At 44.4% G+C, this 18,864-nt stretch overlaps 3 protein-coding genes across 3 annotated transcripts; 2 read left to right on the top strand and 1 right to left on the bottom strand.

Moving 5' to 3' along the window:
• Positions 1–1,807: 1,807 nt before the first annotated feature.
• On the bottom strand, positions 1,808–2,491 carry H6S33_004345 (uncharacterized protein; the record flags this gene model as incomplete). The annotated part of the gene is made up of 4 exons (XM_044835695.1): positions 1,808–1,821; positions 1,883–2,197; positions 2,306–2,321; positions 2,378–2,491. The coding sequence occupies 4 exons, from the start codon at positions 2,489–2,491 to the stop codon at positions 1,808–1,810; spliced, it is 459 nt and encodes a 152-aa protein (XP_044691083.1).
• A 1,577-nt stretch (positions 2,492–4,068) lies between these two features.
• H6S33_004344 (uncharacterized protein) lies at positions 4,069–11,381 on the top strand (the record flags this gene model as incomplete). Its single annotated transcript, XM_044835694.1, has 4 exons — positions 4,069–4,139; positions 4,190–4,243; positions 4,316–6,345; positions 6,400–11,381. 4 exons carry the CDS (start codon positions 4,069–4,071, stop codon positions 11,379–11,381), a joined length of 7,137 nt encoding a protein of 2,378 aa, XP_044691082.1.
• A 3,406-nt stretch (positions 11,382–14,787) lies between these two features.
• On the top strand, positions 14,788–17,063 carry H6S33_004343 (uncharacterized protein; the record flags this gene model as incomplete). Its single annotated transcript, XM_044835693.1, has 8 exons — positions 14,788–14,807; positions 14,878–14,902; positions 14,992–15,003; positions 15,072–15,219; positions 15,282–15,698; positions 15,748–15,844; positions 15,904–16,988; positions 17,050–17,063. The coding sequence occupies 8 exons, from the start codon at positions 14,788–14,790 to the stop codon at positions 17,061–17,063; spliced, it is 1,818 nt and encodes a 605-aa protein (XP_044691081.1).
• Positions 17,064–18,864: the final 1,801 nt, after the last annotated feature.

The raw sequence follows: 18,864 nt of genomic DNA, 5'->3' as shown, positions 1-18,864 counted from the left end.
GCTGGTTTAAGTTATGAGAACTATTATTAACTGTGGATTCGTGATATTTTCCAGGTGTGAACTAGTATCACAGCTGTGATGCGTTTCGAGTACAAGAACGAAAGGTCAAGGTGACGATTAATGAGTTGAGGATATGAGATTGAAGCCGGGTCAACCGATGGATAGTAGAACGTGAAGTAAGGAGAGAACAAAGCAAACGGAGTGGAAAGGAATGAGGGGAGCGGGAAAGGAGGCATTCGACAGTGGGATCAATGATTGGGACGTCGAGATGTGATATGGTGTGGTGTGATGGGGGTTGGCTACATGTATGGTTGGGACAACTTGACACGGAGGTGGATCTGGTCTCCAACCGCTAATATTTCAACCACCACACCCCACGTTCCCCGTTCTCTGCTACATATGTATCTTTTCTCTACAACCAGCAAAGACCTCTTGAATTGATATCTCGATTTTTTTGTTTAATTTTGAAATTTGTTGTAGTAGTATCGATCGCGAGCGAATATCACACCAGAACAGCAATACTACCTAAATAAGCACATTTTTGGCTTAAAAAGATATTGGCGTATATAAAATCACTACTTGGCGAGTGTGAGAAATATTTAGCGCTGTGGGTGGGGTCCCTGCACAAAGGAAAGCCCCCGGCGCTTAAGAAACCACAAACGTTGCCAGATGTGTTCCGAGTCTTTCCAAACAGGGAATTACCTTAACTAGCAAATGGATAAACCTAACCTAGATGAACCCCGTGAACTTACGTAGTAGGTACAATGTACTGCAGCTGGTGCTGTATAGTGGAGTTAGAAGAATACTACGTGTATAGGTAAGTATCTAAATACTTACATGTAGTACATAAGTATGTGTGATTTTCCCTTGTCCTCTAAGTTACCTGATGCGTGGAATGTGAAGCTAGCTAGAAAAGCCATGAAATAAACCTGAATTAGCGGGGCTACGACATGTACCATAAAGTTTTTAAACATTTGACTTTAGTTTTGAGATCAATTTAAAGGGCCGGATTATCGAAAAAAACACTACGGGCTCATCTTGATACGAAGGAAGTTGATCATGAGTACTAAGGTCCAAGAACTAGGTCGCGGAACCCTAAGAGAAGGTTATATAAACTTTGGATCACAGAATATCACTTAGTGATTTGTGATCTGTTGGAGTAATGAGTTATGTACTTGCATGATTCCTTTAATTGCTGCGTAAGCCTTCTGATCGTGATTGGATTATTGTAAACTAATAAATATCAGCGGTTGTCCTATTTATGGCTGTGCGAGTAAGTGTCCGAAGTCGGCACATATATAGAGAGTTTTATACTACATGTAATAATGATTTCGATTTTCCCTAATTAGTAAAAGCTTAAGAAATTCAAATTAGTTGCTTGGGTAGAGATCGGGATTTGCACCACACCGGGGAATAAGAGAACCCAAATAGATATTTTGCTATGACCATGTAAAAGCGCTATCTCGGCTTGAATTGAGGATTAATCTGTAACAGATATGTGCCATACCAACTACACCAACTGTTTCTTTACTCGTTGTAAGCCGTGTTCTTGTCGTATAAAGACAGAAGAGCAATTCACAAGAAAAGAATATAATACTATAGAGAAATGTTCTTCGTGGTATACAAAGTAAATGCGCCTTATGTGAAACCCATCCTCCTGGAATGCTTTTGTTTATGTATCATGAGAGCTTGCTTCGTTTCTCCACGCACAAAAAAAGCCCAACTTTTGTTCACCCAGTTGCTTGTATTTTATTTGTTTACCCACAAGAACCCCCCGCCACGAAGAGAAATACAAAGAGAAGTGCATCTAGAACCGCAGAGCTGCAACAGAAAATTCGTTAGCAAAACCTTGACTATCAATTTCTCTAAAAGTGACACTTACGAGTGAAGAACCACTTGTTCTTTCCGGTCAGATACCTCTCCTCGAAGGCCTTCTTGATGGTCTTCTTGGCATCCTCCCTCTGTGAAGGCTCCTTGAAGGTGTCCTGCGAAATGACTCCCTTCAGAGTCTCGAGCTCGAGAGTGTAACGGGTGGGCATCAGGTGGTTGTAGTTGATGACCTTTACGAACGGCTTGACCTTGGAGCGACCAGCAGCCTTCTTTTTCGACATGCGGCGGGTGACTCTGGATGGGTAGCGTTCGATACCGGCAACCAAAGCGTGACCGAAGGGGTGGGACTTAGAACCGTCGTCCATCACTATTTACAAATTTGTTAGACTTTGAGATTGCGTGATTCGGAAGTGGGGGAAGCTGATGTGCTGATTCGATCTTGAAGGGAGGGACGGAGGAAGGGATTCGGACTAACCCTTGACGATGACGACCTAGGGAACTTTATCAGCAATTGAATTTAATAGTTATTACATGATTATAAGCTCACCTTCTTTCCGGCGAAGCGGCCCCGGGTGATAATCGCGACTCTACCAGTCTTGAGGACTACACCGACAGAAACGTTAGTTCTCATTCTTCCAGAACCATTCCGTCCCACTCCCATAGTATCCTTCCACCTCTTTCCCCCAGTCCGATTCCACCAGAGCTTCCCTTCTCTCTGCCGAGGCCTCCTAAACCCATCCAGACACATTCCCCCACCGAACCGTTCCCATCCTGCCACAGTCCAAATCCCTGAATTTTCCGGTAAACAAAAGGAGGAGAAAATTGCAACACGTACACTTCATCTTTCTGCTGGAGGGGTTGTCGTTGGGTGGATTGTTGGATTGTCGTTGGGTGTCGTCGTAATTTGGTGGAATTTGGCCGTGTAGAGGAAATTCAAACAGCCAGGAATGCACTGCACGAAATGTGTGGGCGGGCAGTCACGGTGGGATCGATGGCTTGGCATAAATCGGATTAGATTGGGGTTTTGCCCTGATGCTTGTAGCAACCAATTATTACTATTGTTTTTCACAAACATGTAGGTATGTACATGTACTTTTCTCTATATGAAAAATCGTTCTGCAGGTTCCGGTTCAATTTGTGGATAAATTAATAGAAATGACAAGGCCCGCTACCATGGATTTATTCCTCTTGGATCTACTCGGATAGAAGTTACTCCCTACTACTTGTATTTACTATGATTTAGAAGAATTCAAGTGTTTCCCGTGGGTCTAATCGGGACAACATACGCTGATCTGGCGATAGATACAATATTAAATTTGAGAACAGAGAAATCGGCGTTTAGTATGGTAGTCTCGCGCCTAGCCCTACGAGCTCTCTGCATATATCGTCATTAAACCAGAGCGGGTATAAATACAAGTAGTGGTTATGAAATCTTTGTAACTACTTATTGGTTTGTGTAGGTACTATTGCTGGCTATGCGTAGCTGGTAGTTTTGATGGCAATTCCCAGTGTCTGGGGGGCCATCGAAGTGGAAGGCTGAGATCCAGCCTATGTACTCTAATAGGTATACATACTCTTCTTTAATTGTTGTTTCTCCTTACGCATGATGCGTGTAATAAGATTTTGAAAGTGACCCTTTAGGGTATGGTGTTGACTAGAGGAAGCGCCGAAAGACTTTTAAGATGAGCTCGTTTGTGGAGATCAACGTTGTTGTCTCGGTTATGAAGCTCGGCACCAACCGATGAGCTTCTTTCATTTCAGGTGGACGGTTATCTAACCGGATAAGAAATAAATGCTCTAAGTAGGTGCCACATCATCTGCCAAGACCTGACAGTTGCTGCAGCAACGGGCCCTCGTTTACCATGTTTTTGCATGCAGCCACTCAATCAAGCTGGCGGGTGTTGATGTTTACATACCAGACCTGCAGGAGTGGACAGGCCAGCTGAGCATAGGAAGGCGCACATCACTCGCATCGCATACAAGAAGCACATACACACGGACTACTTTCCCTCATCGCCTTCAATATTTGTTTCTGATAAACACATCGCACTGTTTTTTTGTTTTTTTTACTCATCGCCGTGGCCCTACGAAATCCACAGAGAGAGAATTAGAATATCGTGAGTGGCCCCTCTTTATACATCTCATTCTCACCGATTATAACCTATCCCTTACTTCGTTCCTTTCTCTCAATCATCAGAATCTCACTCGCTCGTTGCTAGTGAACATAATCGATCGAGAATGCCGCCTACACCAGGCAATCCTTCCACTACTCCGAAGGCTTCACGGGATATCGTACATATCCCACCAATGTTTGTGTTCTTGCCTTTTGCGCATTGTTTTCAGTTTCTCATGACCATAGCTTTCAAAACAATGCCGTTCGCAACACTAGCAATCTAACGGCAAGCCGTGATAGGTGGGACTCAGCGGATCCTACTCGCCACCCACCTCCTTTACCATTGAATCCTAACCCGTTTGTTCCTGGTAGTCCTCGTACGGTCGGACGGATTGAGAGCCCGTTTCTGGCCTCCTCAAATCAAGCTCAATCGCGGGAGATATCCCCCATACGACGTCCTCGGGAGAGCTCGCCACCAAATGGCGGGGGTGTCATCTCTTCGCACAGGCGACTGAATTCCGCCCAAGCTACATCTAATATTCGTGAACTTGGAGGCATACATGCGAATGGTGGTGCTCCCCCCCCAGTGCCTGGACACGCAAGCAATAGGAATAGTACCCCCACCCCGAAAGAATTGTTTGGGACTCAAAACAGTTTTCCAACCTTGAGAGAGTCTGGGAGTCAGCCTAATTTCCCCGCCAACCATCCACCGAGTTTCCCTGCGCTAAGAGAATCTGGTAGTTTCCCTGCAATGAGAGACTCAATGCAAACACCTGGTTACCGGAGCTCATTGGACCTTGATAAAGTTCCATCATTACTTCCCCCAATGCGTGGATTCAAATCCCAGGAGGGCTCACCCCCGGGCCCTGGTAATGCTCTTGCGGCATCAACTTTCTCAACCTCCCCAAAAGAATCAAGGGAACAGGAAAGAGAAATGGAGGACCGACGCAGGGATTGGGAGCGAGATGAAGTTCCTAAATTTACAGTTCATGACCTCGAGACTCTCACATCTCAGCTTTCTGGACTCACATCAATCGCTAATAGCTTGCAAAGAGAAATGGCGAATCTATCTCGCCGTTCAAAGGATAACGCTACCGATCTTATATCTCTGAAAGAAGCTACCAAAAGCAGAGACGAGGATATTCGGACTAGTCTTCGTGATCTTGTTCATAGCCTCCGGAACATGGAGAACGAGAGGTTAAGCGAAAGTCACAATTCATCTGTTCCTATGATTACCGCTGGATCGAGCAGTAGTCGTGCCTCAAGTTTTGCCAGTGACCTTGCTTCTTCGAAGATTTCAACAGCAAGCTCTAAAGCTTCTAGTATCGACAAGCCGAATATCGAGATGCAAGCACTCGACAAGATCTTAAAAGATATGCCCACAAAAGAAGAACAGGAGAGATTGAGAGTCCTTTTACACGATGTTCAAGATACCTTGAAGTCTCAGGCCAACAAAGTTGAAAGCGAGAAAAAGGTTTTATCGTTACTGGAAGAGTTCAAGGACCGGGAGTATGCCAGGGGTAAGGAGTTAGCTATCCCTGGGAAACTACCTGAACAAGCAGAAGAGAAGATCATGGCTATGCTTCACGATCTCCGAGATGATCTTCACCAGCGGGAACCGAAGGAAGTCGATAGACGAGTTTTGTTCATGCTCGAGGAGATCAAGCAAAAGGACGTAGAGGATGAAGAGCGGATATTTTCTGTTCTGGAAGACTTGAAAGAAAGAGAGGGGGACGAGCGAATCGAAACAGTTCTCTCCTTGCTTCAAGAGCTTAAAGAGCAAGGGGATGATGCCAAAGTTCTCTCTTTCTTAGAGGAAATAAAGGTCAGAATCGACAGCATGACCACGGACCTAGAAAAGTGTGTTAGTGCGATACAAAGCCAACCAAAGTCGGAATCCTCTCCCGAGTCTGAGTTCAGGTCGACCGATTCGATTGCTAGCAGCGATCATGTTCTTGAGGTTTTGAATAGCGTGAAGGAAGGTGTTGTTAATGGAGGGGATATAATGGAAGAGGTCAAGAGTTTATTAGAGGATTTGGTGGAAAGGAAGGGTGGACAAGATCAAAGGGAAGCCCAGCAGATCCTAAAAGATTTGATGAAGGAAATTGAGGTTTTGGTAACCGAGCAACGTCACGCTATTGCTAGGTTGAATAACTCTTCGGGCCTCCCATCAAGTGCTCTCACTTTCAATCCCCCACTCCCGCCAGATCTTGATAATGAAGCCGCTATCACCGCCCTTGCAAATATTGCGTCCACAACCACACGCACAGATATCACCCTCTCTTCCATCAATGCTCTCATCAAAGTATTTCAGAAAGACGTCAATCATGCAAATACGCACAGTGCTGAGAGTCTTTTGTCCGTCTCCAGGTTTTTGGACGACCTGCAAGTGTCAATGGCTGGTACGAACTCCCAAGCTGGGGAGATGCGTAAAATTATTGAGGTTATTCGGACAGGGGTAGGCAACACCAACGATCAAATCGCCAAATTTGACGGTTCATTCTCGCAAAAGGTCGAAGAGCTTCTTGACATACAGAAGCACATGCAACGAATACTTCTCGGCAACGAGGACGAATATATCTGGAAGCAGGATGTAGGAGTCAAAGCGTCTGTCGAGGAGCTTCGAGGCGAAGTCGAGGATATGATGGACCGGAATACAGAGTCGCTCAACGAATCCGCCGAGAAGACCATCGAGGCCATCAAGAACTCGAACCCAACCCCCCTCATCGAAGAGTTGAAAACAGCACTTGCCGCTATGGCCGAGAGAAGTCTTCAAGCTTTAAGGGACGCTGATCCAAACGAATCCCTCAAAAAGCTTAGGATTGAAGTTGCCGAATCGGCCCAAAAGACTGTAGAAGCCATCAAACATGGCAGCTCTGAGCCCATTGAATACTTTAGAGCCGAGGTTAAGGATCTATTAGAGAAGTCTTTAACATCTATTGATTCAAAGGCCGATGCAGAAGAGGTAACAGAACTTCTTAATAGTATGAAGCAAGAGCTAAGGGAGCTTGTTGCAAAATCGACTGCATCAAACTTGAGTGAGTCTGTGGAAGTGAAGCTTGCCATCCAGACAGTCAACGCAGAGGTGGAGGCAATGCTTGAGAAGTCACTTAATTCAGCAATGTCACTCACTTCCTCTCATGCTGATAAAAAAACCAGTGCTGCGATCTCGAAATTGAAGATTGAGATTAGTGATATGATGTTTAAAGCAGCTACCATTGCGGATAAACCAGACAGCTCGGAGAAAATTCAGGAGTCGATTGAAATTCTCAAGTCGGAGATCATCGATCTTATGGATAAGTACACAACCGCCCTTGCTCCTTCAACGATCCATCCCGAAGCAGAGGAGATCAAAGCTCGCATTATTTCACTGGGCAAAGATCTATGCGATGCCGTGGAGCGAACGGTGGCTCTCGCCAATGAATCTTCAGCTGAATCTAACCTCACAATCAAGACAATAATCGAAGAACTCCGAAGTGATATTGGCGAATTGGGTAAGTCAATGGCAGCAGCCGTGACTATCAGTTCTGCCTCCAGCGTTGAGGAATCAGTCAAGAACACATTCGAACTGATGAGAGATGAAGTTCTTGAGAAAATTGAAAAATCGACCGCTTCTGTTGGGATGAATGACAAGATGGCTGCAGCTATCGAAAAACTCAAGAAGGAAGTCAATGAGGCAGTGGAAAACAGCATCTCCTTAGCTGTTGCTGCTGTTCCTGAGCCTGATCTCATCAACAAGGCGCATGAAGCCCTCGAGCGCCTCAAGGAGCAAATTTCAAACGCCATGGACAAATCATTAGCTTCAGTGGGATCCGGGTCTGCAACTGTTAAGAACATTGTCGAAGGTCTACGAAAAGAAGTTGTTGAGATGACAGAGAAAACGACATCTATGCTCGCCCCATCAGTATCGGAGAAGAGGACCAAGAAACTACTTGCAGATATCAGGAAATATATAGCCGACATGCTCAAGAAGACACCACCACCCAAGTCTAGTATCGATGCTGTAAAGAAAGCCGTGGACGAGCTCCGCAAAGACGTTTTAGACATTCTTGAAAAATCCATTTCAGCGGCCCCTACTCCGGCTAGTGGCCCCGATGCCGAAGCTACCGTCGACCCGAGTGCCGTCGAAAGAATCGAGAGCACTATCTCTGAGCTTAAGACAGACATCAGCGAAATGGTAGAACGAAGTCTGGCCGCTGCTATTGCAAATTCTACCTTTGACTCAGAAGAGAGCGTGAAGGAGGTAATCGAGGAGCTAAAGAAGGATGTACGTGATATCCTTCAAATGTCCATCGTACCAATCGGTCCAGCAAAAGAAGACACCGTCGGCCTAGTCAAAATGGCTTTGGAAAGTTTCAAGGATGAGCTCGGAGCTAGTTCTACAACAAAGGATTCTAGCGGATTGATGGAAGCAATTACAGAACTGAGGGCTCAGGTGACTGGGATGATGGAGAGATCTAAAGATGAGGAAATAAGGGGTGCTTTGGAGGCATTGAAGATTCAGGTTGAAGGGTTTTCTGGGAGTGTTGCTGGCGGGGCGGCAAACGAGGGAGTCAATGCGTTGAGGAAAGAGGTTGAGGGGCTGGCAGAAAAATTTGGTTCGACAGCAAAAGAGATGAAAGATGCGGTAGAGGAGTTGAAGGCGAAGGAACCGAAGCAGCTCCAAGTGCTTCAAAGTCCCAGTGATTTCGAAGTAAAAGCGGCTATCGAAACTCTGGCGAGTGAGGTCAAAGGGCTGGGAATAAAAGACACCGTGGATACCCTCAAGGCCCAAATCCAGGAGCTGTCTGAGAAGTCAAAGGACGAAGAGATTAAAGAAGCTATCGACTCGATGAAGCAAGATATCGAACAATCATTGGACAGATCTATATCTGCTCTCGTCACCCCCAGATCGGAGAATGTCCCGGCAATGAAAGAAATGATCGATACCCTCCGGAAAGAATTATTACAATCTGTCGAAAAAGGGTTTGGAGCCTCCAAAGACTTCGAAGCTGTTCGGGAATTGACAAAAGCTGTCCGGGAACTTATGGAAAGACCGATCAAGTTTGGCAGTGACGCCGGCAGCGATCAACCTCCTGTGTTTGATAAAGTGGAATACAGGGTTACCGACAAACCTGGTGACAAGGCGGACAAGCTTAAGGTTGCAGTTGATGTCCTTAGGAGAGAGTTCTTGGAGATGATGGAGAAGTTTTCTGGAATTGTTAGCACGTCAGTATCGGCTCCTGAATCTGAACAGGCATTTGAGGACATGAGGAATGCAGCATTCGAGGTTAAGCAGGCGACCTTCGAAGTAAAGAAGTCCCTGGGTTTGATATCAAAAGGGCAGGCGGAAGAGAATGAGGCAATTTCTGATATCAGCTCTGCCGTTGGTGAATGTCGGGTCGAGGTAGCTGTGGTGAGAACTTTAGTCGAGGAAAAGAACACCGAAGTCAAGGAGGGTGTTTCAGTTGTCGCAAAAGCTGTCAGTGAATCCAATGTTGAGATGAAGGAATTGGTGGCCGAAGTCAAGGATGGTGTCGAAATACTTCAAACAGTCACCACTGAAGGCATTCTTGGCGTTTCCAGTGCGGTCTCCGAATTCCAGTCTGAGACTAAGGAAGGACTTTCTGGGATTAGCGACAGTATTTCTGGGTTCCAAACAGAGACCAAAGAAAGCATTGTTAATATCAACACTTCTATCACGGATCTCAAATCCGAGGTGAAGGAAGATATTGCCGGTGTTAAGCACATTGCGTCCGAAATTCAGCTGGAAACGACTGGAAGCATCAATGATATCAACAAAGCGATTTCTGGGATTCAGACCGAGACTAAAGAAGGAATCAGTGGCGTAAAGGGTGTTGTTGAGGACACGAAGACAATGGTCAAGGAAGAGATTGAAGCGGTTAAGAACGCAGTTGAAGGTTCGCAGCTAGAGACCAAGGAGGCAGTAATCGGTATTGAAGCGAAGATCGGGGCATCAGAAGCTGGACTCAAGGTCGCTATTGAAGAATCTCGAAGCATGGTTCAAGAGAACATCGACAGTGTGAATGCTGCAGTTGAAGGATACAGCATAGAAGTCAAGGAAGATGTGTTCGCTGTGAAGAATGCTGTTGAGGAATCTCATACAACCACCGTTCAGGAACATCACAAGACTCAGAAGCAAGTCCAGGAAGTCATGGGTCTCGTGGATGTATTGCAAACAGAATGGAAAGGGTCACAGCCAAACTTGTTCAGTGCGCTCTTAGAGTTGAAGCATCTTCTTCGGGACGCGCAAGACTCGATCGCCAAAAAACCAGATTCAATCCCTCCACCACCTGCCTACGACGACTCCCAAACGCAAGAGAAGCTAAATATATTGTTAGCGGCCGAGACCAGGACTGCAAAACACCTGCCACAACTAGATCTTCTGACCACTATTCAGCGGCAAGTCTCTACCACTTCGGTAGATATCGCGGAATTTTTAAATATGCAAAAGGAAGTTCTCCTTGAGGATGCGACTGCTAAAATTGACGCCGCCCGGCAAGCTGAAAACGACTTGGAGAAAGCCAACGCAGAAAAGAAAATTGTTGAGGCAGCGACAGCCGCACTTCGAGATGAACACGCAAATCTTCAAGATTCCATTGAGGTTTTGAAGGATGAAACAGAGTTGCTCAACGCTCGGAGACTTAAACTTACTGCGGAGGTTGCTGGTCTCGAGACTGCGCTTGATTTGAGGAGAGATGAGTTATTGTTGCTTGAAGCCAGAGCCGAAGGTCTAGAGCGGCGAGTTATTGAGGGCGTCATCGAACAATCCCGAGCACTACTCTCCAAACCACGTTCGAATAACTCTCGCCTATCAAAAGCCGGTGTTGAGGCCATTAGGATGAAGGCCCAGCATAGCCCTATTCCTCGAGCTTCCGCTGCGCCTGGAAGACGTCATCTTTCTTTGAATGAAATTCCCGGCGATATCCCAAGCACCACAAACCCCACAAAGCCTACTAGAGGCATCAGCGGCACCATTTTAGGCTTGGGGCAGCATGAGTATTCTGCCAGTCTTGGACTTCTATCAAGGAGTCAATCTACCAGGAGTGTTCGTGGTACCCGCAAGAGCAGTTGGAACCTGAAGAACGGTAGAACGACATCTGGGAATGAAAAAGAAAATGAAAGGGAGTTGCCGGTGAAAGAGGAGGAGATTGATGATATTAATGGGGACGAGAGCGATCATGTGGATATTCTGAGGGATGGATTGATGGAAGAGGAGGAGGAGGAAGCGGAGGTAGAAAATGGATTCGATGAAGGAAGAAGGAGCAGTAGCGGGAGTGTTAGGAGGTTTGCGGATGAAGAGAATAATAAGGGTAACGAGAGCTCTAAGCGAAAGAAGAACTATCCGGCTCTGGGTCTCGATTTCTCGGGTGAAGGGATTGATAGGAGAGATCTCAACAGGCATAGGACGCCTAGTGATGATAGTGCAGGGCCTTAGCTAAGGGTATTTTGTTCATTTGCTTTCTACTTTTCTTTCCTTTTTCTTATCTATGGTTGTAGAGGCTGCAGTTAACATTTCTATTGTTATTATTATCATTGATACCATGGGTTTCACAAGGGCTTGTATTATGGAGCTTGGGGCTACTAGGGTTTTCCTTTTTCTTTATTAGTGCTTTCTTTTTTTTCTTTTCGTATGAATTGCTATGATATGATTTTGTTTCTTTGTGTAGATTTTATTACTATTCGATGTTTAGTAGCTTTGAAATATGCTTGTAGTAACGGTTAACTACAAATTAATGAGCTTAAATTTATTCACCTAAATAAGTACTTACCTATATGTAGTACTTCAGCACGTTGAGTCACAACCACTCCTTAGACTTATCTAAGTACATATTTAATACATTTACCCAGTAAAGGGCCTGGCTGGAAATTGCGCTCACGTAGGCCTTCCGAGTAACCCTTAATGATATAACTCCGGCAAACACCCGATTGCGCCGGTAAAACATCTATTTTGGAGGGGACGGCTAAAATTTGTGTGGGTGTTTGAACTACATTATATGTAAGTCAGTGCCCCTCTAAAGGCCAAATACATACTTGGTACACGCTCGTGGTTTGAATTGCGTTCTGTCAGCTTCTGGTGAGGCCGGGGCAGTGAGGACATTCAAATTTCGATTTATACTCAAATAACATATTCTCATTGATATTCAGATTTAATAACTATCTTGACGATCACTAGAGAGGACATCGTGGCCGAGTGGTTAAGGCGACAGATTAGAAATCTGTTTCGTTCGCGAGCGTAGGTTCAAATCCTGCCGATGTCGTTCTGATACATATCAAATCCTGGTTACAATTATTTCAGCAACCCCCAGACTTGCAGAGGTATCTTGTATGTTTTTTTATTATCCCTTAAGCCGTCAGGCCGGATCCCAATCGTGTTACTCAAACCCAATACGGAAGTCGTGATATAATTATATAAACATCGCAGAGGAGTGTCCATCATGAGGAGGTCTATCACGGTTTTGACGATAAGAGCTAGTGTAAAGTCGTGGGGAGTTGCGGTTTTTTATATCACGACTTCCGTATTGGGTTTGAGTAACACGATTGGATCCGGCCTGACGGCTTAAGCGATAAGCAAAAGGAATGAAGCGGCCAAGTTCAATTTTGGTCAAGTTAGTACAGGACCTAGGCTAACTATTTCTAGAATTTCGAAATCCCTATCAGATGCGGTTTTAACCTGGAGGTATATGTTTTCCAGTTCTGTTCTACGAAATTCAAAGGAACACTGTTTCTTAAATACGTAGTACTTGCGCGTTCAAAATTCTTATCGAGTGATATAACATGATCCATCATATTTGCTTTTGATATCTTACGATTTAGGAGTGTCTGCATTAGTACTTTCTGGTGGTACACGATGGTATTCGCGGACACCCTTGTTCGTCGTTGCCAAAGCTTGTTCATGGGATGAGAGAACAATCTCCAAGCCATGTAATTGAGAGGTCGGGTTTGTGCATCCCTCATCATACGGCGAACAATGTGTAGCCTCGTCTGATATATACATTTACTGCTCTATCCATGGGACTGTGCCACATGCAATAGGATACACCAGCTACATGTGAGCTTCCCTGCACATTCCGAACATGTCATAAATATAAACCTGCCATATATCTATACCATATGGTAAGCTACTACTACAACAATATACTTACGTACTAAATTGATTGTCTGAATCATTGAATTCCTGTAGTTCGGTCGGTCTACGGGTCTCAACTCTAGTACAACCGCTCTAAACTACATTATATATACGAGGTTAACAGAGTATTCTGGGATGATATTAGAGTACATGTAGTTCGCAACATAAACCAAGGTGTACATTAAAGCATCTTCTTCGTGGAATCATCTGCGGCAGATGTATATAATTATTTCACAGCTGCTGTCAAACAAAGACGACTGGATTAATTCTAAAAGGAAACTGATATGGCTGGGTTTTACAACCCAGAGGCCATCCCTGATATGTCTTGAAATACCCCAAAAGTACTCTCACAAGGAGGTGGTGTGTATAAGTAACCTTTCAAAGTACATACATGTACATATGTACTTAGATTGAGAACTAGTACTATACTTATTTAAACCCGTTTTTTCGCATAATATAAACTCCCAAAATCTTAAGAGTTAGAGGGGCATCTCCGGGAATTTTGTTAGCAAGTCTAGTTGAGATCCCTCTTCAATCTCTATAAAAGTGTTTTCAAACACGTTACCAGTGGGATGAGTCAATATGAAGTATATACGTCCATTATCTTCGTAGTCACGCTATCAACATGCAGGTACATCATCAACCCTCGAGTCATCATTATTACTACCATCGATTAACACCGCCATGACACATCCACGAATCGCTAATCTCGCCTAGGTGCATGTATAATATAGGAGGAGAACATAGAGAAAAACAAAATTCAATCACACGGTATCACTCGTTCAATTTTCCTCCTTGGGTGAAATAAACCAAACGAGGTTTGACCTGGAATTTCATGCAACTCGGTATTCTCATGGCTTTTTCCGTTCAAGAAAAATAGTTATTGTCCAGGACCACTTCATTTGAGTGTTGGCTACGTACATGAACAGACTCAACAACCCCGAAAATGCGACTATCGGCACTAAGATATCAGTATAGAACAGGAAGGAAACGGAGAAAATGACCATGTAAACATTATCGCAGAAACCTGGGAGTTTACATGTTCATTCAATAGAGCGTATTTGCCAACCGTCAATTTCAACTATTGACACTTCAAACTTGACAGTTTCGGGAGGCAAAATTTACAGTTCCCCGCAGTGGCCAAAATCGATCTGGTTAACGGTATGACAGAATAAACCCCGAAAACCAGACAACCCATCATGCTACCTGTGAAGTACGCTGTTGGAACTGAAAATTCATACCCATGATACTAGCTTCGGTAGTAACAAAACTGGGTACTTGTGATCCTCCTGGTATATCTCACAGCATGCCGCCCCACCGAAATTCAAAATTAACAGCCCCGGTTGCCATTTCGGAGCCCCACAATTTGTAAATTCTTGAAATTGACGGTTGGCAAATACGCTCTAATGTCGTTGCCATGGGGGGCTCCGGGAATTACTTACATCTTTACATCTCTACTTATCACAGTAAAAGCCCTGAGCCCTGAAGCCTTTAGTTACCCGCCAATCGTTGTTGTTTGAGAGGAGCTGAATCAGCACCCGCCACGCAAGCCACAGGATTCAGCCGCTAGTCGCATACCAAGACTTCATCTAACTTTTGAACCCCACCTAACAAGACCTTTCTGTTAGACGGTAACCCCTCATTTTGTTTCGCGATTTCAGAGCAATACCTATAAACGTCCACCTCTTGATTCATCGCTGGGTCAGGTAGCATAATGTCTGATAAACTCACTCGGTATGGCCTTCCAATTCGTTTTTTGGGGTTATTAGAAGGCAACGTAGCTAACGTTAGTTCGGTGAAAAAGTATCGCCATCGTGAGCACGGATAAGGTAAGAAAACTTCTTCGTATCCCTTTCTTTTGCCTTTTCTCTTATAGTGTTGTCGTCGATTTTGCTAACTGGCAGCTGCCCGACTACAGTGCAAACCGAAGGTATGAATATTCTAGCGGCGAACTCCGGTTGTGTGCACATTCTAAAGTAAAATTTCTGCAAATTATAGAAATGTCGACAAGAATGCAAAAAATCGTGTCCTGTTGTAAGAACAGGAAAGCTCTGTATTGAAGTGACCCCGGAGTCCAAGATCGCTTTTATCTCAGAAAGATTATGTATTGGATGTGGTATCTGTCCCAAGAAATGTCCTTTTGGCGGTATGGATCCCACATTCCAAGATTGATGGCCGATACAAGAGTCTGATCTTCTCACTCGATAGCGATTCACATCATCAACTTGCCGACAAATCTCGAAACTCAGGTGACGCATCGTTACTCCGCAAACTCGTTTAAGCTACACAGACTTCCTACTCCACGCCCTGGTCAAGTTTTAGGGCTTGTGGGAACCAACGGTATTGGTAAGTCGACGGCGTTGAAGATTCTCTCGGGTAAACAAAAGCCCAACTTGGGAAGATACGACAACCCACCGGATTGGAACGAGACGTTGGCATATTTCCGTGGATCAGAGCTTCAAAACTATCTTACCAAGGTCGTTGAAGATAACATTAAGGCTGTTGTAAAACCGCAATATGTCGATAAGTTGCCACAGGCTATTCTTGGGAAAGTGAGATCTGTCAAAGCACTTTTGGAGGGACAATGTCAAAGGGACAACTTCGATGAAATGGTTGATATTCTTGGTAGGGGTTTTGTTTCCTCCCGTGGATCGTAAAGTTAGTAACTTTATAGACCTTCGCCCGGTTTTGGACCGTGACGTCGAGAATTTGTCTGGTGGAGAGCTTCAACGTTTTGCTATCGCTGTGGCATGTGTTCAGATGGCAGATGTGTAAGCCACCCCCCCCCAAAAAAAAAAAAACTATTTATCTTCTTTTAACAGTATTCTAGCTACATGTTCGACGAGCCGTCCTCCTACTTGGATGTGAAGCAACGTTTGAAGGCTGCTGGAACCATTCGTGGTCTCTTGAGGCCGGATGATTATGTTATCGTGGTCGAGCACGATTTGTCTGTTCTTGATTACCTTTCTGACTTTATTTGTGTCCTTTACGGTAAACCTGCCGCCTATGGTGTCGTTACCCTCCCCGCGTCAGTCCGCGAAGGTATCAATATATTCCTCGACGGTCACATTCCCACCGAAAACTTGCGTTTCCGCGAGGAATCGCTTCAGTTCCGTATCGCTGAAGCCGGTGATGAATTCCTTGTCGACAAATCACGCGCCTTCAATTATCCAGCTATGAACAAAACATTCGGAGACTTCAAACTGCAGATTGATAAGGGAGAGTTCACGGATTCAGAAATTATAGTCATGATGGGGGAGAACGGGACCGGAAAGACCACCTTCTGTCGTATGCTCGCCGGTGTCGAACCTCCAGATGATGGCAAAAAGATCCCAAAAATGTCGATTTCTATGAAGCCTCAAAAGATCAATCCCAAGTTTCCTGGAACCGTCCGAGAACTCATCTTTAAGCGTATCCGTGCATCTTACCTTAACCAGCAGTTCCAGACAGATGTATTCAAGCCCCTCCGCATCGACGATTTCATCGATCAAGAAGTTAAGCATCTTTCTGGAGGAGAATTGCAACGTGTGGCCATTGTTCTTGCACTTGGTCTCCCAGCGGATATCTACCTCATTGATGAGCCTTCTGCATACCTTGACTCCGAGCAACGTATTATTGCTGCCCGTGTCATCAAGCGTTTCATCATGCACTCAAAGAAGACCGCATTTGTCGTCGAGCACGATTTCATCATGGCTACTTATCTTGCAGATCGTGTGATTGTGTTTGAGGGTACTCCATCCGTTAAGGCGGTTGCTACCAAACCTCAAAGTCTGTTGACTGGATGCAACCAGTTCCTTAAGTCCCTGAATGTTACCTTCAGACGTGACAAGGAGAATTTCAGACCTAGAATCAACAAACTTGATTCCCAGCAAGATCAGATCCAGAAACTCAGTGGAAATTACTTCTTCTTGGATGGTGAGGCTGCTCCATAACCTATTATTTTAAGGCCCTCAAAATCTAACAATACTATTTCTAGACCTACCTGCATAAATGTAAAAATTTCCATCATGAGTATGGGCACTTCATTACTCCTCTTTATGATTGTAGCAAAGTATATGATATTATACAAGGCATGAATATTCTGGGGTGGCGGAGAGAGAGTTTCTGTGTAGGCGTTAGGGCAAAAAAAAGGGGGGGGGTATCATTCTGTTAAAATTATGCGGTTCTTTCTTTCCTTTTCTTGCTTTCTTTGCTTTATTATTTTTTGTTCCCATTCAACTTTTTTTTCCTTGCCTATCTTATTCTTTACGTATGGTAAGGAAAGGGGGTCCCTACATAACGTCCTGAAAATTTAACCAATCATTCGCCTGTATAAAAGTTTGGAATGCTTGTTTTTGATATTGTACTAGAGTACGCTAGGTTTTATTTCACTTGGAAATAAAACCACCCTAGACGATAGTCAATAGCTATATAGTATGTAATAGTGCTCGTGATCTAGGCCCAATCAGCTTTTCTCTGCGTGTTTATATTTGCAGGGACCCCGAGTGAATACCGCATTAACTAGCCAAATCCACTACCGAGCTAGCAACGAAGAAACCCTAACCCTCCGAAAAAAGACCCGGAAGGTTGAGTTTGCGGGTATTTAGTTGCTAGCACTATGGTGGATTTGACCATATAATGCGGTAGGTGCTGTATCTATTAACTACGGCACAAAAACAAACGGTAGAAAGTATGGTGCGCCCACTCTTAAAGGTAACGGATCGCGACGAAATGTCAATGGCTGATAACTTTGCAATGAAAAATGGTAAAAAAAAAAAGCGTAATGATAGAACTCTAGTACTAGTGACGAAGTTTAGTTCTATCATTGCAGATTCTTGACATCTGTCTGGGTTGTAAAGTTATCAGAGCAAAGTGGAACAGTATTATACCCATTTATACCCCCTCAAAAGTGAATTGCGGCAGGAATACAGCAAAGTGGCTAAGAATAAGCCCTCTCATTGGCCTTGGAGTTCACCTTGCAGCCACGATTGTTCCACTTCCAGATACCGCCGTGTCACCTTTAAGAGTGTGCGCACCATATATAGTTTAAAAAAGAAGAGAAATGATTAGTTCGAGAGATTGATAATATTACTGTCAGGTACTTTCGTTTACTATTAAAGAACTATATATATGCATCTGTCAAAGTAAAAGTAAAGAAAGAATCCAAATATCCATTTCGGGACTACAAGAGCCTGTCAGTACAACAACCCAAGCCAGGAAATCGCCCATACCCTAGGGCGTGCAAGACACCAGCTAAATACATGTCCAATGGAAACGGGAGAATAGAATTAGGAGCAGCAGGATTGTAATGATAATGGATTATTCCATAAGAATATCTAGATCTGGTTCCTTCCCTACCCGCGACGGACAAAACATCCTGTCTGTAAGAAAATAAACAGGGCTGTTGGTTGCGTCATAGAGTATCACTCTTCAACTAACCGGATTGACTACATATATTATGTAATGGCATGTAGCTTTCTCAGGGTCCAATCTCTAGCTATGAAAATGACGCTAGGACATCATTCCTAACGACTAGGATGACAGACTTACATGCACTTAGCTCTACCTCCGGATTACTTAGGGCCCGTTTGACAACTAGACAAATCTACAGAGTTTCCAAGGGTCAAAGCCGCGACACCCACCCCAACTCCACCACCAACGAACCCCAATGCCAAGTGCTGATGTATTTTAAGCCTTTAGTATTTTTATTATTATTTACTTTATTGTGGACTCTTCGTGGTTGGTCGTCACACGGCACGGGGTTAGGTGTATGTACTACGGGTGGTGTTGGGAACCTTGGCGGATTCAATCG

Source organism: Morchella sextelata (assembly GCF_020137385.1).
Source record: "Morchella sextelata strain SCLS chromosome Unknown scls_17, whole genome shotgun sequence".
NCBI classification, from domain to species: domain Eukaryota; kingdom Fungi; phylum Ascomycota; class Pezizomycetes; order Pezizales; family Morchellaceae; genus Morchella; species Morchella sextelata.
Note: the sequence above shows the minus strand (reverse complement) of the source record. Positions and strands in the feature narration are given on the sequence as shown.